General features: G+C 57.0%; 1 protein-coding gene across 2 annotated transcripts; it reads right to left on the bottom strand.

The window, feature by feature from the left end:
- Positions 1-342: 342 nt before the first annotated feature.
- On the bottom strand, positions 343-22,384 carry EPHB3 (EPH receptor B3). 2 transcript variants are annotated; one of them, XM_082461441.1, is made up of 16 exons: positions 19,873-22,381; positions 11,171-11,235; positions 9,280-9,952; positions 6,773-6,928; positions 5,625-5,975; positions 5,348-5,472; positions 5,027-5,186; positions 4,827-4,935; positions 4,388-4,440; positions 3,230-3,352; positions 2,873-3,120; positions 2,147-2,362; positions 1,886-2,035; positions 1,600-1,793; positions 1,341-1,496; positions 343-1,235 (listed from the first exon to the last, which is right to left on the bottom strand). In XM_082461441.1, exons 1-16 carry the CDS (start codon positions 19,985-19,987, stop codon positions 1,127-1,129), a joined length of 3,003 nt encoding a protein of 1,000 aa, XP_082317567.1. In that variant the 5' UTR covers positions 19,988-22,381; the 3' UTR covers positions 343-1,126. The 2 variants fall into 2 exon arrangements, with proteins under 2 accessions (XP_082317567.1, XP_082317566.1); XM_082461440.1 differs by having other exon boundaries at positions 1,886-2,362; positions 19,873-22,384.
- Between the last annotated feature and the right edge of the window lie 77 nt (positions 22,385-22,461).

The following is a 22,461-nucleotide window of genomic DNA, read 5'->3' as shown; positions in this document are numbered from 1 at the left end:
GACCAACTGCCTCTACCCCCAGCCCCCTCAGAGACAATGGGTGTGAAAGGACTCTGTGAAACACCGTCCAGACTCAAGTGTCTGCGCCGACAGCCCCTGGGAAGGCCTGGGCCTTAGAAGGAAGGAGCTCTGGGGTAGTTTGCTCTCTTCTGTTACTGCCCCACTTCCAAGAAGTTAGATGCAGCAAGGCTGAAGCATAAAAGGGAAGTTGTACTTGGAGAGGCTTGGATCTGGCCTCCCAATGACTCCTGGGAATTCTGAAGGGCTGGTGCTGAGGGACTGTGAACTTGAGGGCATCAGGGAATCCTGCCTTGGGAGGTCGAATGAGAAGGGGCAAAAGAATCATCTTATTGCCTTTATTTCGCTGACAGCCCAGCTGGCCCCACGGCAGGGCAGAGGGCCAAGCTCTCACCCATACTCTCTGTGCAGGCCAGTGCGTACACACACACACACACACACACACACACACACACACACACACACACACACACTCACTCACATCCGACCTCTGGCTCTGAGAGTCAGTCTCTGGGGGGCAAGGGGCTGCTCCTCAGCCTGCCCCTGCCTGCCCTTTTATGACAGCACCAAGGGCGGGGGTGGGGCAGGGCCCTCAGCCCCCAGAACAAGTCCCTGTGCAAACTGGAGGGGCCAGCTGGCTTCGGGATGGGGGTATCACATTACCCCATTCCCGGAGTTCCCTCCTCCAGTTCCTGAGGGAGGGACTGCTCTCTGCCTACCTGGGGGGCCAGACCCCTGCCAGGGCTGGGCCCTATGGAACCCAGGTTTATTCCCCACCTGACCGTGCCAGGACCTCCAGCACTGAAGAACAGCCAAGTCTGAGGTGGTGGGGATCCCCCACTGGAGAACAGGAAGGCCTGGGCCCCGAGGGGCTTGGGAGGCGTCATCACCCCCTCTCCTAATCCATCTTCAATATGAAGAGGTTTGGGGCAAACTTCCTGGGGAGGGAGCACAGGCCTGGAGGAGAAGTCCCAGCTTGGGCCTTCCCCAGACTTCCACCTTCTGGGCCACAGCCGAAGGCCAGGCATCCAAAAGTCCAAAAGTCCAGCCAGCTGGTCAGAGTCCCTGCACAGTCCTTGGAAGGCACCCATCCAGTGGGAGTTGGGTGTCAGACCTGCACAGGCAGCGTCTGGTTCATCTGCAGCCGCATGTCCTGGATACTGCTGAGGATCTTCTTCTGGTGGCCCGCCAAGGTGACCCCGATCCGGAGCAGGTCTCTGCAGACGGGCCAAGGGCACAGTCAGTCCCTCCCCCACTACCCACCACTCTGGGCCCAGCTCAGAGCCCCCAGCCCTGCCCCTCCAAATGTGAGGCACACTCACTCTGCGGTCATCTGGGCCACCAGGTCAAAGGATGCAAACCCCGCACTGACAAAGCTCTCCTTGTACCGCCCCATCTTGATGGCATCTAGCCAGTCACCAACTGTCGTGAAGGTCGTGTAGTCTGGGACCGTGCGGTCCAGGAGGGGCTGTGACATGCTGTGGGGAGAAGAGAGCGACCTGATGAGTCCTGATGTCAGGGGAAGCAGGGGTGGTGCTGCTGGCTCGGGAGCAGGGCAAGGGCAGAGGCAGAGGAACTGACCCAGACTGGGCACTGGCGATGACCTTAAGGCTGGCGGCGTTGCGGATGAGCTTGTCCAGGGTGTTGACGATCTGGGAGAATTTGGGCCTGAGGTTCCGGTCCCGCACCCAGCAGTCCAGCATGAGCTGGTGCAGTGCTGTGGGGCAGTCCATGGGTGGGGGCAGCCGGTAATCCTGCTCCACGGCATTGATGACCTGAGCCAAGAGCAGGGAACCCTGGAGTGAGCCACCACTCTGCTCCCCAGCCAGCTCCCACCCACCCGAGCGCTCTGGCTGGCCCCACTCACATCCTGGTTGCTCATGTCCCAGTAGGGTCGCTCGCCATAGCTCATGACCTCCCACATGACGATTCCATAGCTCCAGACGTCACTAGCAGAGGTGAACTTCCGATAGGCTATGGCCTCTGGGGCGGTCCAGCGAATGGGGATCTTCCCGCCCTGGTTGGGGGGGCACACGCCCTTCACCCTATGTCTCGAGGCTCGTCCCCAGCCCCGAGCCCCTGCCTGGCCGGCCCCGCCCCCAGTCTCCCTCCCAGCGGCTTCGTGTACCAGGGAGCTGGTGTAGGTCGGATCAGAGGGATCATCCTCCAGGAAGCGGGAGAGGCCAAAGTCTGAGACTTTGCAGACCAGGTTGCTGTTGACAAGGATGTTGCGGGCAGCCAGGTCTCGGTGCACGTAGTTCATCTCAGACAGGTACTTCATGCCGGCAGCAATGCCCCGCAACATGCCCACCAGCTGGATGACCGTGAACTGTCCGTCGTTGAGCTGGAGGCAACGAGCAGGCTCAAGGGGGTGCCCATTGCCTCCTGCCTGGCCCCGGGCCCACCCAAGACCTTCCTGCCTGCCCGCCTGCCCACCCTCTCGAAGTCCTCCAAGACCATGCCTCATCTACCCCTCTGACCATGTCCACTGTGCACTGAGAGTAAGGAAGCTGCCCTCCTGTGTGGCCGGCATCTGTATATATCAACCCAATTAACCCCTGTGAGGACCCACATAGCTCTTACCATTCTCATTTTACAACCAAGGCAGCGGAGACTCAGAGAGGTTAAGTAAAGCCTGAGGTCACACAGGCAGTAGGGGGCGGGCAGAGTCAGGATGAGAACTCTGGTCTTTCTGGCTCTGAAGGCCCAGCTCTTTCCCTGCACCATGCCACCTCGGTAAATATTTGGACTTGAATAGGGTCTGCCTGACTTGTGGGAGGGGGTGGTTTGCCCAACCTAGCTCTCTGGGGGGTGGGGGGAAGAAGAGGGGGAGGGGCCGGGGGCTGGCTCTTACCCGGAGGAAGGAGTCCAGGGCACAGTTCTCCATGAACTCAGTGAGGATCATGACTGGCCGACTTTTGGTGACCACGCCCTCCAACCGGATTATGTTGGGATGGTCAAACTGACCCATGATGGAGGCCTCGCTGAGGAAGTCCCGCCGCTGCCTCTCTGTGTAGCCCACCTTGAGCGTCTTGATGGCCACAAACACTTCCCGGCGCCCAGGCTGTTTTAGCCGACCCCGGCACACTTCCCCGAACTCCCCTGCAGGGCACAGAGCACAGATAGTAAGCTATTTCTGTACCCAACCACCTCTGCCCTCCCTCGGGGTCACCACCAGCCTCTCCTCCCCACCGTGCCCCAGGGGACTCACCAGCTCCAATCACCTCCTCGATCTTGACGCAGGACACATCGATCTCCTTGGCAAACTCCCGCACAGCCTCATTAGGGTCTTCGTAGGTAAAAGGGTCGATATAAACCTTCATTCCAGGAGCAACTAAGGAAGAAAAGGTGGGCGTGAGAGGGGGCGAGATCCTCGGGCTGGGGACAGTGAGGGAACTCTGAGACCCGGGATACTGCCCCAGACAGGAACACATTCCCAGCCTCTCTGCTAAACCTGCTCCGTATTCCTCTGTTGAAGCCAGAACTTGCCCCTCCCCACCCCACCACTGTCCCCTTGGTGAGAACTAGTAACCATAAAGGCTAGACACCTAGGATTCTTCTTCTTCTTTCTCCCTCATCTCTCATCGTGTCAAAACCCATTTCAGATCCGTCCCTCCCCTCATTCCCACTGCCCCCGACCTTGTCCAGGCCATCAACACCCAGACTACTGCAATAGCCTCCCAGCTGGGCTCTCTGCCTCTAGACTTTGCTCACCAATCTAGCCCACATAACTGTCTTCCTACAACAATACTTTCATTGTATTGCTCCCCAGCTTGAGAGCCTTTCAGATTACCGGTGGTGCAGTCAAGTCCAAACTCCTCTGCCTGCCTTTCACGACCCTCCAAGGACTGGCCGCAACTACCCAGCCTGGCTTCCCAGCAGCTGTCAAACCAGTCTTCTCACTGCCCCCACCGTCGGGCACTCTCCCCACCCCACCCACTACCTTCCAGAGGCTCCTCTAGCCAGGAATGCTCTCCCCCACCTCTCTAAACCCTGCTTATCCCACCTGGCTCAGCTCAGCCCAAGGCTACATCCTCCAGGAAGCCTTCCTCTTTTCTGAACTCTCACTGCCCTCTGTCACAGGAACACCCGGCTTAACACTTAATTGTTCTCTCATTGTTTCCTGTGTATACCTATGTTGTCTTTCTCACAAGACTGACTACCCCTGAGGACAGGGGTCACATCTCACTCATCTCTGGGGCTAGCGGGAGTGAGGTAGGGGCTCAGGAAATGGCACTTAATTGGAAGCAGGAGGGGCCGGCCAGGGTAAGAGTTAAAGGAATAAAGTCCCAGACAGGGAAAGGGGTGTCTCCAAGCCCTGCAGGGACCAAGGGAGCTTTGGGAGGCTGGGATGAGGAGGCAAACTCACCGTATTGCTGCAGCTTCTCTGTGTACTCCGAATCAGAGCTGTGCCGCTGCTTCCTGGAGGGGCAGGGTGGAGGGGAGGCATGAGACAAGTCCGCAGCTCCTTCCCTTCAGGGGACCCTTGGGCTCACAGGAGGGGCAGAGACCATAGGGGACGGCCCATTGCCTGGTGCTATGGTCAGTGGCTATAGCTGCCACTGGGTCTCCGGGCAAGAGGCTCAGTGGACTTGGTCCCTGAGGGAATCTGCCAGTAGATTCAGGGGACAGGGAGGGGGCAGGACAAGGACATAGGCATGGACTGGAGAGAGCCTCTCCAACAAGGATAGCCTGGGCCTAGGAAGGCTGTGGTTCTAGGTTTGATGTGGGTGATGGTTCACCTATGTGGCGAGAGGGCTCTAGGGCACTAAAGGGAAGCTCTAGTCGGCCCCTGGGCCTGGGAGTACCTGAGGCAGACGACAGCAATGACCACAACAGCTACCACGAAGACAAGCCCGGCCGTGGCAGAGCCCACAATGAGGGGGAGCTGCTCCTGGAGCTGCTGGGCACCAGAGCCTAGAGACCGGGAGGAACAGGTTAGTGGTGGGGTGGAAAGTGTGGACAGGGGCAGGGACAGGTGCAGGGACAGGTGCGTGGGGGTGTGTACCTCTCTCACTTGTGGTCTCAAACTCAGCCGGGTGGCTGTACTGCCCATAGCCAGCTACAGTGCGGGCGCGGACCTGGACCACGTAGCGGGCGTCAGGCCGCAGCCCGTCCAGCTGCACGGAGTTCTTCTGGCTGGTCACTGTGGAGGCGATGCCCTCACTCTGCAATACCAGGAGGAAGGCTGTGTCTCAGTGGGTCCTGACGCTCATCGGCCCCTGCCCACCCCCCCTCAGTGCCCAAGGCTTTGCTCCCAAGGGCCCCTGACACTATCTGGGGTAATCTTCTTGTCCCAAGGCTTCCTCCTGCCCCCTGAGGCTCTGACCTTCTCAAAGTACTTCATCTCGTAGTCCAGGATGACTCCGTTGGGCCGCTCTGGGGGCGCCCAGGACAAAGTCAGACTGCTTCCGGAGCTGCTGTGCAGGTGTAGTGTTGGCACTTCAGACGGGGCTAGGGGAAGAGCGGGGGGCTCATCACGGGCCCTGGCATCCTTCCCAAGGACCCAGTTCCCATGGGACCCCCGATGGTCTGTGCCCCAGGCAACCTCAGCTCTATGTGGGGGAAGATGACCCAGGCCCTACCCTCCTGTGTGCCCTCCTCACCAGCCTGGTTGGTGGTGATATTCACAGCCGCGTAGCGGGGGGGCAAAGGGCTCTTGCCCGAGACACCGTTGACTGCCTGCACCTCAAAGGTGTAGCGCGTGTGGGCCAACAAATGGCTGATGTGGACCCGGCGTTCTGTCAGGCCCAACTGCCGAGGCACAAACTCCACATTGTCATCACAGCGTGAGCAGGTCATGGTGCCCCCGGTCCCAAGGCCCCCATGGCACTTCTTGCAGATGACATTGTATAGGAGGTCGTCCCGGCCACCCAGGTCCCGGGGCTCACTCCACTCGAGGATCAGCGAGGTCTCATTCACATTGGAGATCACACCCCGGGGCGGAGACGGCACCGCTGTGGGGAAGGTGGAAGGAGAAGACAGTGAGCTAGGGCCCTAGGACCACCATTTGTCCAGAGTTCCTGCACACTCCAAGCTGCTTCCTACCTCCTTGCCTTTGCCTCTGCTTTAATAAGTGGAATACCTTTCCTACACTTCTTCACTGGGCAGACTCCTATTTATTTGGCCTTTAAGGCTCAACTTGAGAGGTCACCTCCTCTTGGAAACCTTCCTTGATTCATTCTCTTCCCGTCCTCTGCATTCCTGTAACAATTCTGGGCATCCCTCCAGCCCAGCACTTAGCACGTTATATGGTCATTATCTGTTTTCACATCTGTTTCTCCCACCAGGTTGCAAGCTCCTAGAACAGTGACTGTATCTTTTCCTCCACATCCCTGGCGCCTGGCAATGCCTGGCACCAAAGGCCAAAGCAGGGAAAAAGCAGGACACCAGGCTGCCCCAGGGGTGTGAGGTCCCCTCTCTGGTTAGAGTTGGGCCAAAAGAATAGCAGTTGTAGACAGAGGAAGGAGTAATGGACTAGAGGGTCCTAGCCAGTTTCTGATACCCAGCGAGGAGCTAACAAATGCTTATTAAATGTTGGTGGAAGTGCTAAGCCTTTCAGCTCACCTGGATTCTGGCTCAGGGCTGGTCACTTCCTACCTGTGCCATGTTGAACACAACATCTAACCCCCCTGAGCCTCAGTTATCCTATCTGGAAAGTGGAGTTATTCATAGAGACTGTTTAGGCACCCGCAGGCCGGCCCGCAGAGGGAAGGCCTCGAGTAGGAGAGTGTGAGGACGCGCGTTCACTCACTGGTACAGGCACTGTCTGCAGAGTCGGAGTCTGCGCGGTAGAAGTTACTGTGGCAAGTGCAGATGCTGGAGGCTGGCGAGGTGGTGCGGCTGTTGGGTGGGCAGGGCAGGCAGGGCCCCTCTCCCTGCTTCGCCTTATAGCTCCCAGGGGGACAGGCTGGGGGGGAGAAGAGGATGGACGTCTCACCTCCAACCCTGCAGACACCAACCCTCCACACCTCCGTGGGAATCTGGCCCTTCCCAAGCACAGGGCTCGGCCCCCCACCTCCCAGATTGAGGGGGCCGTGCTGGTACTGCCTAAGTCCAGCTGCAGCTACAAAAGGCCCTTTTGCCCCGTAGAAACCCCACGTCAGCGGACTCCTCCCCGCCCCTGCCCCGCCCCCGACCCCCAACTCTGGGGCCTCACGGACGAAGACGTCAGCTCCATCACCTGGACAGCCTGGACTTGTTGAGGCAGGGACGAGAGGGAGGAGGAGGAAGGGGAGGGAAGGGGATGGGAAGAGACTGCTAGTGGGCTGGCAGCAGCCTCTACTCTGCTGGGACGCCCCCACCCCTCCCTGAAGCTCAAGGATAGTTATTCCTGAAGATCCTCAAGAACAACCCAGAACAGCCAGGAGGTGGGGCCTCTGAGTTTCACAGCCAACCTCTCTCCCCACCCAACCAGGAGCAGGGCAGCAGCTCCTTTCTGCCCTGGGGCAGGGGTGGGCGCTGAGGAGGGGTGAGAAAAGGAGAGAAAGAAAGCAGGCAGGAAGGTTGGGGTCACCTGGAGTTCAGAGGCCTCAAAGCATCCACGAGTGGAACCCCAATCCCCAAAGGGAGCCCAGACCTCGGTGCCTGAACACCCCTTCAGAGCCTCTATTTGGGCCTGAGCTCTGGAGAGTCCCCATATCTACGACGGCCATATAATTTATTATTCAAACTGCACTATTTTGAGAGTGAAAGCGGGCACTAGTAATAATCATGTTAGCATGACAGGCATAAACCAGGACTACCCTGGACACACTAAAGCATATGGTCATCCTGACCATATACAACTGCCTTTGGGGAGGTCGTCCGGAGTGTGGTATGCCCAGAGTTGGGTCTGTGCCCTTCTCTGGGGTTTAATCTCCCTCGACTAAGGTGATATTCCATCCCAGCTCTTTTGAGCCAGTGGGAGAGGGGGCAGGGGCCAGGCCAGCCTGGTTGCTATGGGAACCAGCGTGCATTTCCTGCTAGGGACCTGCAAAGTGTTAGCCGCTCTTCAGGTTGTCAGGCTCATCACCCCCACCCCTTTCTCCACTTAGGAGGAGGAAGTCTGGGGGCAGGTTCCCATAGAGAAGTGGAGAGGGGCAGGGCAAGGCACTGTTCACCTTCCCACGACAGCACCCGACACTGGGCCTCACAGCCAGGTCGGGCCTCCAGCCCCCTTACACTGAGGGCTGTGCTAACAGCCAGCTCCCACCCCTTGCAGCTTCAGGTTGCAAGTGACAGGAGGGAGAACAGGGCAGAGGGGACAGAAGACAAGGCCCTCAGCACCTTGGCCTGCATGGTACAGCACTGGATGAGGCTGCAGTCCCAGCTCCCACATTCCCAGCTATTAGGCCTAGAGTGGAAAACCTCTCTGAGCCTTCTTATTGGCTAACCAGGAGACATAGCTGGAATCTACCTTACAAAGTTGTGGTAAGGCTCAGATGAGAGAACCTCTCATGAACGGGTATTATAGCTGGAAAATCTAGCACACTGTGAGGTCTTATGAGTCTCGGCAAGCCACCCAAGACAGGCCTCCTAACCTCTTCGTGTATGAAACCAGGACAAAACAATCCTTGTCCCCCATGCATCCCAGGGCTCCTGAGAGTCACAGCTAACACTTACATGGTGCTGTGCTTCCCCACGTCCCAGGCACTGTTCCAAGGGCTGCCATCCATTGACTCAGTTAAGCCCCACTACAACTCCATGAAGGAATCACCATTAATGCCCCCATTTTGCACATGAGGAAACTGGGGTTCAAAGAGTTAAATAACTTGCCCAAGGTCTCACAGATGGTAAGCGGCAGAGTCAGGACTCAGGACTTCAGAGACTGGGTCCCTAACCTCTGTGCTACAAATACTGCTTCTCAAGATGCAGATGAGACCCCCCAGGTAAAACGGCCAAGTACGAGGTGCCTGCAGCTCTGGGCCCCACCTAATACTTGCAGAGTGAAACGTAAACATGGTGCTGGACAAACAGGCGTCTCTGCTGGCCTCCCGAGACTCTGAGCACGTTCTTCAGGTGCCTCCTTGTCAAGGATTCTCCATGTCTTCCTTCCTCTCTCTTTAGCTTCATTTTTTTCTCCTAGTATCCTGGTGTCTCTCCTCATTTTCTCTCATCTCCCTCCTTGCACCATGTTTTCTGCACCTGATACCCCTCCTCCCTTTCCTCCCTCTGCCCCAGACCTGAGGCCAAACCTCCCTGTCTGGCAGGTAGGAAGCAGTGGGTAGGGGGCAGCGGGCAGCTGTGGCCCAGACCCTCCCCAGGCCAGTCCCCACTCACGGCGGCACTGGGACTCCTTGGCAGCTGGCTCGTGGCCGGTGGCACAGGTGCAGGCACCCACAGGCACCATCCACTCCCCGTCACCGTTGCAGTAGAGCTTGAGGGGTACCGACACCTCCACGGCATTGGCGATGCAGGTGCCAGGGGCAATGACCAGTGAGGTGGGCTCAGCCCCAGTGAGGGTCTCGGGGAAGAGCGCGAAGCCTGCGGTGGTGGATGCGCACTTCTTGTAGAAGGCACGCACGGAGATGAGCGACATGCAGGCGCCCTGGTCCTGGAAGGCCAAGTAGAAGCCGGCCTTGGAGAGCGGCCCGAAGCTGCGCACCTTGGTGTTGACACGGCCGGCATCGAGCCGCGAGAAGCTCTCATCGGGCGCGATGGTGTCCACCTTCACGTAGGGGTTCTCCATCCAGAAGGGGGAGGAGGCCGAGGCCACGTCGCTGTCAGCCTCATAGTAGAAGAGGTTGAAGGTCTCCTTGCAGGAGCCAGGGATGTTGGGGATGCTGTTGCAGTCACGCACAGTGAACTTGAGCTCCACGTAGACCCGCTGCACGTCCTGCCGCCAGATGAACCCTGTGCGAAGCCAGTTGTTCTGGCTTGACTCACGCACATTACACACCTGGTACGTGCGGATGGGGTTCATGGCCTCGTCATAGCCGCTCACCTCTTCCCACTGTGCAAGTGAAAAAGACAGAGAGTAAGCACCGGCATTTGCCAGGTGCCTACCACATGCACAGATCTGCTATATTTACTTCACAGAGATGCTTCCATGGTGTAGTGGTTGAACACACAGACTACGTGGGTTCAAATCCCAGTTCTCTGCTTGTGTTGTGACTACAGGTAAGTCACTTAACCTCCCTGTGCCCCCACATCTGTAACATGGTAAGAAGAAAGATGTATAAGGAATAAATGACTTTAAATGACTACAGCACTTAGAATGGGGCACTTGGTAAGTACTATGTGAGAATTAGCTATAATGTTTATTATCTTTATGCCTCAATTTCATTGTCTATAAAGTGGGACTGATTGCAAGTAAATGAGGCTGTGAGGAATTAAATCAGTTTAATATATGTAATGGGCTTGCACCAATGCCTGATATAGATAGAGCAAGCACTCAATAAACATTGGTTATCACTATTACCATCACATTTAACCTTCACAGCTCCTTAATAAGGTATTGGGTTGGCCAAAAAGTTCATTCAGCTTTTTCCATAACATCTCACAGAAAAACCCAAACGAACTTCTTGGCCTATCCAGTACATCTGTTGTCCCCACTCCAGAGGAGAGAAAGTCAAGACTCACAAAGGCAGGGACTTGCCCAAGGTCACAGAGTCAGGTCTGGTGACTAAGGGCCTGTAATGTCACCCAAATCCAGTGTTCCAGAACTCAGTGTAGTTGTGAAGGACATCTAGGGAGGTTAATTAGAACACTTTAGAGATGTCAGGACTACAGGAATGTAACAGTCAAGAAATGGAGGCCCAGAAAGGCAAACTGTCTTGCTCAGGGTCACACAGCAAGTCAGAGATCTGGAACCAAGGTTTCCTTGTTCCCAAGCACCCAGGAAGGAGGGAGATGGTCAGGACAGACATGCAAAGGGCTGTCAGGCAGGAGAGGGAAATAGGCTGAAGACAGGCTGGGTGGTGGGCAGAGGGAGAATGAGACAAAGATGGTGTGTATGGGGGAGGGGGGACAGAGGCAGGCTGAAGAGTCAGAGATGAAAACACTCACAGAAATGGACCATCAGGCAAAGGAGGAAGGTGACAGATGAAGAGGATGGGGATGCCGCAAGAGGGGGAACTGACAAGCAGTGGGCAGAGGCAGCCCTTCTTGAGCCCTGCTGCAGGGGTTAATTGGCAACCAACACTCGGGAGAAATGGTGGGGAAGTCTTACCCCACTTTCTGGATGAGATGTCCATGCCAACTCAGACGTCACCCATTTTGTATCCATGAGGGTCTCTGGGGGAGCAAAAGGAGAAAAAAGGTCAGGGGCCAAGTTTAGGACGAAGAGAAAGAGGAGGTTGCCCAGGAAAGGCCTGGACGCCAGACATTGATTCCCACCAGGTACTCCCACCCCACCCCCAAGTTCCCCAAACCCTCAGCTCCCCTGGCCCAGAGGAGACCCTGCAGCCACCCCCAGAGATGTCTAGCCCCAAAGATGTCTTGTCGGGCCAGTTGGGAGTGGGTGTCAGCTGCTGACCCCAGGTCTGGGTTAATGAGGCAGAAGCCAGGGCCAGTTCACACACCTACAGGCTCTGCTAATCTCCACACAAAGGGGCTGGCTGGGCCTTTATCCTGGAACAAAGGGCCGTGTGCTTCAGACCCTGCTGCTCAGGCCTCCCCTGACTCCACTCCCAGCAAAAAGGCCCAGCTCCACACAGGCCCAGGGGAAGGGAAGAGCAGTCACAGGCCAGAGCCCACTCTCACCCAGCCTCCCACAGACCACCTCTGGAGGACAGGACAGGAATGCTCTTTGAGGATGGGGTGAGGGCCACCAAGGCCCAGACTAGTTCCTCTAGAGCTAGTTCAGTTCTTCCTGCAATCCTTGGATAAAAGTACTGTTGGCGTACCTCTTTTACATATGAGAAAACTGACGCCCAGATACAGTATATATAGGGTGTAAGGTAAAACTGTTAGGACTTGAGGTGAAAAGTTGAAAGGTGACTCAAATTCAGGTCTATCTGATTCCACAACTAACCCCTTAACCAGGGCACTCTGACTGCAATATGCCCCTCTGTAAAGGGGGAACAGAGAAAGCCTGGAAAACTCCTGTGTATACTTTAAGTCAGATGTCACCTCCTCCAGGAAGCCTTCCCGGAACCACCAAGTCAGGGTTGGATGCCTTCCTCTATGCATCCAGGGCCAGGTGCTTTGTCACAGCATTGATCCTGTTCTGAGCTTTGGATTTTTTTATCTGTTTCCTTTTGCTTGGCCACAGGAGGGGCCTATTAATGTTTCTGACGTAAACTTGCTCCCCTAGGAACCTGGATCTGGGTTCTGGCTTGAAAACTCTCCTCTCTGACAGTGTGACCCCAACATTAGACCTAGGAGCAGGAAAGAGGCCCCAAGTCCTTTCCCATAGCCTGGAAGACAGCCAGCAGTTCTCCCCTCAACTCCAAGCTGGAATGGGGCAGGGCCGCCCCAGAACTTCTGAAGGCCTCTACATCAACAATGCGGCAGGCTGGAGGTATCCAGGAAGGGAAAGACCCAAACCCCACAGGCTCCAGGCATGCGGCCTTCGGCAGTCTCCTGCAGTCTGGGTCTGAGCCTAGGATGGTGGATGAGGCAGCTGTGGCCCCAGGCCCTCCTGTGAGGCAAAGGGAGCAGCGAGCAGCAGCAATTCACTTTGGGGAGTGAGGCTCCCTCGTCTTCCTGCAGCAGCAGCTGGTCCCTGGAGGGCCCGGCTGCAGGATGAGCTATCCCAGCTTCATCGTCGGTGGCCTGACAGGCCCCTCTGGCAGACAGACAGACACAGACATTTAGCAGGGGGGTAGAGGGGTACGGGAGGGAAGAGGGGATGGGCAGAAGCAGGGGCCCAGAGACAGGCAGGGAGGGAGACAGGCGGGCGGAGCAGGCGGATGGTGGGCGGCACCGAACTGGAGGGATGTGCCGAGCCGGCTGGCTAGGACCAGACAGCCGGGATGGCCGGCGGTGGACTACGAAAGACAGCGAGATGGAGAGACAAGGAGGCCCCAGGAGACAGACACAGAGACAGAGAGGGAGGCTGCCAAGTAGCCTCTTCGCTAGCCAGCGGCCCGGAGTACCGCTGTCCCTGGGAGCCGGCGAGCCAAGCGCACCCCCTCCCCCCAGCCAGTCCGCCTGCTTGTCTGCCCGCCGCCCGCCGCCGAGCAGGCCAGGGCTCCCACCGCTCCCTCGCGCTGCCTCCCTCCTCCATCTCCCTCACTTCCTTCTGCTCAGCCAGTGCCAAACCCATCTGGAACTGTTTAAACCCAAATATTCAGCCCCTCCCCCCTCCAGCCAGATTCCTCCGCTGTTTAAAACAAGCCCTGCGCCGGCTCGGAGAGGAGGAGTGGGGGGAGGGGGCGGGGGGAGGTTGGTGGGGTAGGCTCTTCGTTTCTGTTTAATTTCTGGGGCTCGAGAGAGGGAGGGGGCGGGGATCGGCCCTCGGCCATCGCTCAGCCTTGGCCATCGCTCAATCTCGGCACATTTTTCCCATTAATGAGGAGAGGACTTAGATTTCGAGTCATGTGTGCCTGAGGAAGGGCTCGGTCACCCTGGTGGGGAGGGGCTTGCTCTCTGGGGGAGGAGAGGGGCCTTTGCTTCAGCAAGAGGGAGACCCTGAGGTGCCTGGGTCCCAGCCTCAGGAAGAACTTGGGGGGGGTCCCAGAATCCATCTGTCTGGGGGGTGGGGCAGGGAGAGACCCAGCCCAACAGAGCCCACCTTTTCTATGTGTGTGGCATGTGTGGGTGTGGGGGTGTGTGTAGGTACACACACGCGGGGGTAAAGGACACAGGTACAGGGGACAAGGACAAAAGAGGAATGAGGGAGCAATCTCCACACTCTCCAGCTGCCAACTGCACCCGCACCCTCCTCTGTCCCACCATGTGGCTGCTCCCCGATACAGCCCCGCAGGGAACCCCACCAACCCACGAAGCAAGCAGGAAAGTGGCCACCAGGCCTTTCTGGGATGTTCTGGCACCGGGGCTTCAATGATCAGAAGGAAAGCAGCACCCCTTTCAGGTTTCACAGGGCCGCGGGGAACAGCCACGTGGCAGCAGCTGTGTGGCCCCCGCCTGTGCACACACAGACGCACACACATCACCCAGTTCTCAGCGGCTGGGCTCGTTCCCGCCACTGGGGCCAAACAGCGACAAGTCACACGTATGGTGGACAAAAACACACAAAGCCACAGCCACCCGCAAACACACACACGGCTTCACACACAGCCACAGTCTGTCTTTCACGGACACACGGATGCATATGGTACAAGCAGATCAGTCTTCCTGAGACATTCATATACAATGAGTCTTTCCTACACACAGATTGGGCTTGCCTTAGGCAAAGACTCACTCTCACAGCCCTCAGATGTGCAGATTTCCTGAGACATATGCATACGTGAGGGCACGTGCATTCAACAGTGCGTTCTCCCTACACACCCAACTGCACACTATTGCCAACCACAAGTCAGTCTTGAGTGTAGTCAAGTGCAAACACAAACACCAGTTTCCCTGTACAGACACGGTGACATGTTCTTACACAGTCACACACAACTAGCATCAGCTGCACACACACAGATGCCCATTTGCACCAAAACATTCCATAGGAGCATGCAGACACAGTATAAGTATCAACATCTAGAGGTTGTGTAAAGCCTCAGCGGTGCATCCTCCATGCACATCACACACACACACACACACACACACACACACACACTGCAAGCACGTTCTTTCTATGAGGTGAGTTTTCAAGTGGGGTGGAGGGAGAGTTGGGAGAGGGCACTGTCCGCTAAGAAAGCAAAGGTACTGGGGAAGCCTCGGCCGGAGGCTCAGGGAAGCAACGAGCCCCAGACCGGCTTCCTGTGGCCCTGACCCAGGCAGGAGCTGTCACAGGTCACGAGGCTAGGGGTGGGGCAGGGGCGTGAAGATGATTCTGGGTGTGGCTGGGTGCAGCTTCCCCAGGTACAGCCCTTGCCCAAGCAGCAGGCCACTTCCCTGCCAGCACAATGGCACCATCCCCAGCACTAAGCCCTTGGGGAGGGGGTGGCACTATGAAGGCATTTAGCCTCAGGAGCTTTGGGCAACACATAAGTTGGGGGCCCAGCAGGAGGAGAACATCGTGGGCACCCAGCCTGTATCTGAGGGCCTCACCGGGCCGCCCTGGTGCTGGGAGCCTGCCACCTGCCCTAGTGAAGGGCCAGGGACACACAACCTTATGGAACTGCCAGACCCCACAGCAACCCCAAGCCCCAAGTCACACAGAGCACCCCACCCTGGGAACAGGCATGCCAGTGAGACCAGAGAATCAAAAAAATCTAGAGACAGGAGCAAGAAACCCACCGGCCCAAACTCCAGACCAAGGACGTTGAGGTGGTGGGAAAGGTCACGCTCCTGGGCTGGGCCAGCAGCGCGTGCAGGGGCAGGAGGACAGAGGGGCAGGGTCCGGGCAAGAAGGCACACCCTGGAACCCTGCCTGCAAAGAGAGGGAGAAAACTCCTAGTCACCTCGGAGTTGGTCCCCCTCTTCCGCCTGGGGTCCCTACCTCTGCCAACCAATCCAAGGGATCTGTCCCGTCTTCTCCCATCCTGCTCCTCCCCTGCGTGTCAGTGTGTGTACACGCTTGTACCAACCTGCACACTCAGGGTGGTCAGCCCGGGGAGAAAGGGGTCTTAAGCAGACACTGCCATGGGACCTGGAGGGCCACCTCTCCCTCCCCCTGCCATGGTCCCGAGGGCCTCCAGTCTGGGATGGAGGAGAGGGGAGCATCCCAGAACAGAACACATTTTGTTTTTCATTCTTCCCCTCAGATCATGGAGATATATAATTAAATAAACCTGAGAGGGAGGAGAAGGGAGAAAGAAGCACAGGACAGGAGCCCAAATGCCTCAGAGCTCATCCATACCCCCAACCCCAGTTGTGGCCCTGCCAGCAGCCAGAAGGACGGATGAACAGCTAGCCTTTGAGCCCTTCCCTGCTATCCCAGCCACAGCGGGTCTGACCAGGAGTCTGGGGGCAGAGAGGCAACAGGAGACCCGATGCCAGGGCCAGCCTTTGGGACAGGGGGCCTCTCCCACCCCATCAGGTGCCCAGATGTATCCAGTCTCCCTCCCCCCACTCCCAGCTGCCCAATCCCGACAAACCAGTTTGACTCAGCACAACAGGCAGGGCTACAATTTTCAAACTATGCAGGCCTGGTGATTCAGCCTCTTCATGCTGTTTAATTAGTGTAAGGCGGGTGGCAGAGGCCTTGCCCACGGTAGCTTTGGGTTAGCTCGCTGCCGCTGAGGCCACAGTGGTGGCGGTGGCAGCAGTTCTGGTTAAAGGGAAGACAGTGACGGGCAAACTGGTTCCCCCAAATCCCTGCTGCTGTCCCTTGTCGCAGCTCTGAGGTGCCAGCTCAAGACAAACACGGGCGGGGCGGGGGGGCTGGTGAGCCAGAGGCCACTGAACAAGTGAGGAAGCCACAGAAACCCCAGCCCGCTGTCCCCTCTCAGCTGCCACCTACTCAGTGGTCACTGCTGCTGCCTCTGAGAAAGAGATGGGTCACACACTGCCTCTCCCCCCCCAGGGCCTGCTTCCACTACAGCAGCAACTCAGCTACAGGGCTTGCCTGGGAGAAGGCTGTCCAGCCCCCCCTCTTACATCTGGTAACTGTTTCTTTTTCCTCAAAAGGGTCTCTTCCCAGCAGGGACCTCCTCGTCCTATCTGAGGTATAAGGACCCTATGGTCCAGACATCCCTCCTATCCCACGCCCTGTTCCTGGTCCGCTCACCTACTGGACCCCACTCCCTCGTTCATGGTCCTGAAGGGGAGAATGGTCTTGGCTTGGGGGACTGGAGAACATTACCTGAAAGGAGAGTGAGCAACAAAGTGGGCCCTGTTTCCCTGTGAGTGAGGGTAAATTCGAGGGCAATTTGTGTGTGTCTCTGGTGGGTGTGTGTGTGTTTGTGTGTGTATGCAGGTGGGAATCAATCAGAGGGCAAGAAGAGAGGTGTTTCTTCAACCAAGGAGGACAAGCAAGGACCCTAGCTCCATCCTCATGGAAAACTGATGAGATATTTGGATGCAGAATCTTCATGAACCCCAAGTGTATAGGGAGGAAGAACAACCAGGTGCTAGACAGCATCTAATCAATGAGACCATGAGGGACAGCACCCACAGCTCAAGGACCCTGGGCCTAAATATAACGACCTCAGAGGCCAAGAGCCTAAAGGCTCCCTAAGGCCAAGGGCAAACCAAATCCTGGCAAAACCAAAGGGAAGGCTGGATGGAGCAAGGGGGTGAAATCCTCCACCCATAAAGCTTGGGGGGCTGAAGGGAGCTTCAGGGCTGGGTGTCCCACCCAGCCCTGTCCTCTGGCCACAGCCCAGGACACCCAGGTCCACCCATCCCGCCATTCGAGCTCCAGAATAGGGATGGGGTACAAGCAGGAGTCAAGGACAGTTGTCTCCTGACCCAGCTCTCTTCCTATCCCATCCTCTCCCTCCCAAAGCTGGAGAGAGATGGAGGAGTTGGGGGGACAACTTCCTCCCCAGACCAACTTTTCCTCCTCCCATTATTGCGTCCTCTAAGCTCCCTCCAGCAGGGCAAGGGTACACACCAGTTTCACTTTCTGGTGCTCCCCAAGGAGCAGACCCTAGGGTAATAATAATAACAGTTAATCCTTGAATAGCAATGGCTGTGCTAAGCACTTGACACACATTAAGGATTCAATCTTCATAACAGCCCTAGGAGGTGGGTTCAACTACTATCCCATCTCGGAGAGGTGGGTTCAACTACTATCCCATCTCACAGTGAGGGAAAGCAGGAGTGTGGTTAGGTAGACCACTGGGCTGGGGTCAGCGCCCTGAGGCGTCATCTCTCTTTTTCCTTTCATTCTCACGCCAACGGAAGACCCTAAGTTCTCATATATGGCAAAAGTGAAGGAACTCGTGAAAGTCACACTTGGGAGACACTGCTACCTTCCTAGGGGCACCCCACACTGGCCTGGCCTCCCAGCCACCACCCACCCAGCCAGGGAATAGCCCCAGATCCCACTTCACAGCCTGAGGGAGGAGGGGACAGAGTAGGGGCAGTGGCCCCATTGTCCTCTCTTTCCTGGGCTGCTATAGCTCATCAGGCCTTTGCCTCCTGGTCAGCCCCTCGGGTCCTGGGCCTGGAGGCCTGGATGTCAGCTCCCAGCTAGGGCCTGCCAGCTAGGGTCTAGAGGGACCAGCAGATTGTGAGGGGTGAAAAGGAGGAAGAAAGGAAGGGAAAGAGGAAGAAGGGAGGGAGGAAGGAAGGGGTGAACCTTTTCAGGTACCCCTTGCTCACCTGACCCAAACCACGCCCCCCACTCCACTCTCAGCATCAGCACCCACCACACCCCACAACAAGGGCTCTGGGGCCTGGCACACACAGTCCTGTAAGTGCATGTGCCTGTGTCGCCTCTCCTGGGCTAAGACACAGACCTGGGAACTCCAGCAGGCTCCCTGGCTCACACCCTTGAGGCAATCAACAACAAATCCCCACACCGGTTTCTCACGCCTGTGATCCTATCACACACATGTGGGTGAGCGTGCACAAGCGTGGGTGCGACCTCGGTGTGTCTGTCTGGATTTGCATGCGTCCACCCGTGTGAATCAGTCTGTCAGCACCAATGGGCTCAGAGATAAAAGACGTTCAGAAGAATGTTTTTTTTCTCCTGGAGGAAATGAGAAAGCACTAGAGGATGCCTTTCTCTCAGAACTCTGTTCTTTTTTCCTTCCAACCTTTAAGTTTACCGATTGTGAACATATGAACAAACCAAGTCACACGGAATTCATGTGTTTGTTCTTAAACTAAGAAAGTGACTGGATTTGTTAAAGATACCAAATATAAGTACTGCCTATAATCCCAATTTCCCCCAAATTTCTGTGGTGTCCTTCCCTCCACCTAAGGAAGGTTTTTCTTACCTCATTTAATGGCTCAAAAATTTTGGGAACTGTGCGTTGGCGTCTGCATCTGTCTGTCTATTGTTTAACCAGTGTCAGTGCCTCTGTCCCCTCAGGCTTGTGTCAAGTGGATGTGTGTGAACTCTCCCACGGGGGCCAAAAACACTTGGGCTGTCCATCCAAGCACAGTCGTTTGGAAGTTGGAGCAACCTCCTGAGCAGCAGTCTCCGCAGGTTTCACAGAACCCATCGAGAGAAGCCCGGCCTCTTCCCACCGGCTAATGCGTAAGGCACCGGCTCCGGCACTACCCGGGACAAGCCCCGGAACCTCAGGGGTTCGGTGGAGACCCCAGCACTCGGGGTGTCCTGCTAGAAGGCAGAGGGGGTGCCGCAGAGCCGCGTGCAACGCCGGTGCACACAGCACCTCGTGGGTAGTTGGCGCTCGTAAACCGTAAACAATAACAGGCCCCCGCCTCTCCATCCCCGCAGCCATTCCCTGACAAAGCGGGGTGCACGCACTCACACTCTCACAGATCACTCCAAGGGGTTCCGAACCAACGCCGACCCTCAACCTGGGGAGTCCCGCTTCGCCTCCACCCGCCACAGCCCCGCATCAGCCTCAGAGCCCCCGCCTTGCCTGGTGGGTCGCCCACACTTCCTTGTCTCCAGGAGGTGCCCAGGGCCCCGCTCCTCTGCCCTGAGTGCGGGGTACTCCCTCAGAAGCTCACGGCCGGGCCATGACTTTCGGGGAACGCTCTCCCGAGTCGAGCTGCCCGCGATCCCGCAACCGGCGGACTGCCTGCCACAGAGGTAGCTGGAGCCTCCGAGGCAGCGCCGAGGGCGTCCTCCCCACCCCATCCTCCGGCCCCCGGAAAGGGCGCGGGTGACCGAGCCTCCTCCGAAGTGCGCCCAGCCCGCATCGGACCAACACCGCGGACCCTTCCTGGCCCACGCTCGGGCAACCCCGGACACCTTAACCCTTGGACGCGCCCCCCGACGCCGCTCACCTTCCAGCGCCCGGCAGCCGGACGGCAGCAGCAGGGGCAGCAGCAGCAGCGGAGAGAGCAGCGGCAGGAGCCCCGGCGGCGGCGGCGGCGGCGGCGGCGGGCGGGCTCGGGCCATGGCCGGGGCGGGCTCCGGGAGCCGAGCCGAGCCGCGCCGGGCCGCGCCGGCGGGGCTGCGGGCACCCGCGGGAGGGTCCGCTCGGCGGGCTCCGAAGAAGGCTCGCGCACGGTGGTCCCAGGAGATCCAGGCAAGGAGAGGGTGCAATCCAGGCAGGCGGCTCCGGGACCGAGGCGGCGCCCTGAGCCGGGCGATGCTGAGGGATGTGGGCAGGTCGGTCCCAGGGGAATCTGGACGGACCGGTCCTGGAGGATCCGGGGCGCTTGGAGAGCTCGGAACCAGTGGACTCGGGGAGGCGGGCCGGGGAGGGAGTGCGCAAGTGGTGGTAGTTCGGTGTGCACAGTAATCCAGAGGTCTGCTGCGGGCCCGACTCGGATCGGGGACTCCGGGTGCGCGCGCCGTCCGGGGTCCGAGCTGGGTTCTTGCTGCGCCGCTCACGTACTCACTTCTGCTGTCCCCAGCGCTGGCGCGGCCGCTCTGGGCGAGAGGGGTGGGGCCGGCCTCCTGCCTGTCATCTCTGAGGCCCCGCCCCTAGCCACCCTCCGCCCACTCACAGACCGCCAGGCGCGCTGGTTCGGCCTCGAGAGCACTCTGCCGGAGTTCAGTTGGCGGCGGCTCCATCACGCCCACCCTCATTCTCTGAGGCCTGGGGTGGGCAGGGCCAAAGAAAAGATGAATCAGATTGGGCGGAGCGATACTGTCCGTCTGAGGGAGAAGCCCGCCTCCTGTCGCCCATTGGCGATTAGTAACCGAACCTGAGTCCGGCGAGGTGCCATCCACGTACAACGAGCCGGGGGCGCCCCCGTGTGGTCTGTACGTGCCCGGGGCCGCCGCCATGTGGCTGTGTTTCCAGGCACGTCCTGACACTAAACTCGCCTTAGGCAATACCAGGTGGGCGTCCTCCGCGACACATCCTGCAACGAGGGCCTTCTCGCTTGTTTATTTATTCATTCATTCATTCAGCTGTGTATTTCATCATTCTTTGAGCCAAAGACTCTAGCAACTTCTGGCGATACAGCAATGGATAAGACAGAGGTTTGTGTTCTCTAGGAGCTAGTTCAGCGATGGAAGCAGGTATGAAGTTATCACAGCAGAGTGTAACTTATTATTATGGAGGAAGGACAGAGCTGCTGGAGCACATGTGAGAGGGACGGCTATGTCTGGCCCTGAGGAAATGACATTCAAGCTGAAATGTGAAAGATGAGTAGTAGGTGAAGGAGGTGTGTTTGGCGGGGGCAGTTTCAGGCAGAGCAAACACTCTTTGTGTGAAGTCCCAGGGGCAAGAGAAACATATTTATTGGAGGAAGCCGAAAGAAGTTCAGAATAACTTAAGTGTAGAGTTGGAGACTGAGGGAGGCCAAAAGGAAGCTTGGAAATCGGTGTGGGGGACCAGAGGAATTTTTTTTTAGATTCATAAGGCCTTCCTGGGCGGGGGTGAAAGGTTGGGATTGACATATGCACACTACTATATATGAAATAGATAATAAGGACCTACTACTGTATAGCATAGGGAACTCTACTCAATACTCTGTAATTGCCTACATAGGAAAAGAATCTTAAAAAGAGTGGATATGTGTATATGTATAACAGATTCACTTTGCTGTACAGCAGAAACTAACACATCAATCTAAATCAACTATACTCCAATAAAAATTTAATAAAAAAAAAAGGCCTCCCTGAGAGCTAGGGTTTGAAGCAGAGCCATTACTTTATCAGATTAACATGGCTTCTCTGGGAAAGAAGAATGGGAGGAGGAAAGGGTGGAAACAGGGAGATCAGAGAGGAAGCTGTGCAGTGGTCAGGCAGAGGAAGATGGCGGCTTAGACTAGGGTGGTGGCTGTGGGGATGGAGAGAAGTGGGCAGGTCTAAGATATTTTAGGAGGGCTTCCCTGGTGGCGCAGTTGTTAAGAATCCGCCTACCAATGCAGGGGACACAGGTTCGAGCCCTGGTTCAGGAAGATCCTACATGCTGCGGAGCAACTAAGCCTGTGCGCCACAACTACTGAGCCTGCGCTCTAGAGCCCGTGAGCCACAACTACTGAGCCCATGAGCCACAACTACTGAAGCCCGCGTGCCTAGAGCCCGTGCTTTGCAACAAGAGAAGCCACCCCAATGAGAAGCCCGTGCACTGCAACAAACAGTAGCCCCCACTCACTGCAACTAGAGGAAGCCTGTGTGCAGTAACAAAGACCCTATGCAGCCAAAAATAAATAAATTTATTTGTTAAAAAAAGATATTTTAGGAGGTAGAGTTCACGGGATTTGTGATTGGGTGGTTGAGAGGTATGGGGTAGATAGAGACATCAAGAAGAACTCCCAGGTTTCTGGATTGGGCAAATGGACTTGTATCCCATTTGCTCAACAAACATCTGCAAAGTGCAATAAACACTCTGAAAAAAAGTCTTGTTTATTAAGAAGTAGAAGTTATTATAGCCTCATTTTACAAACAAAACTGACACCTAGAAAGGCTTAGTG

This window comes from Balaenoptera physalus, assembly GCF_965194825.1.
Source record: "Balaenoptera physalus genome assembly, chromosome: 4".
Lineage (NCBI taxonomy): Eukaryota > Metazoa > Chordata > Mammalia > Artiodactyla > Balaenopteridae > Balaenoptera > Balaenoptera physalus.
The sequence above is the reverse complement of the archived record's forward strand: the minus strand, read 5'-3'. Positions and strand labels throughout refer to the sequence as shown.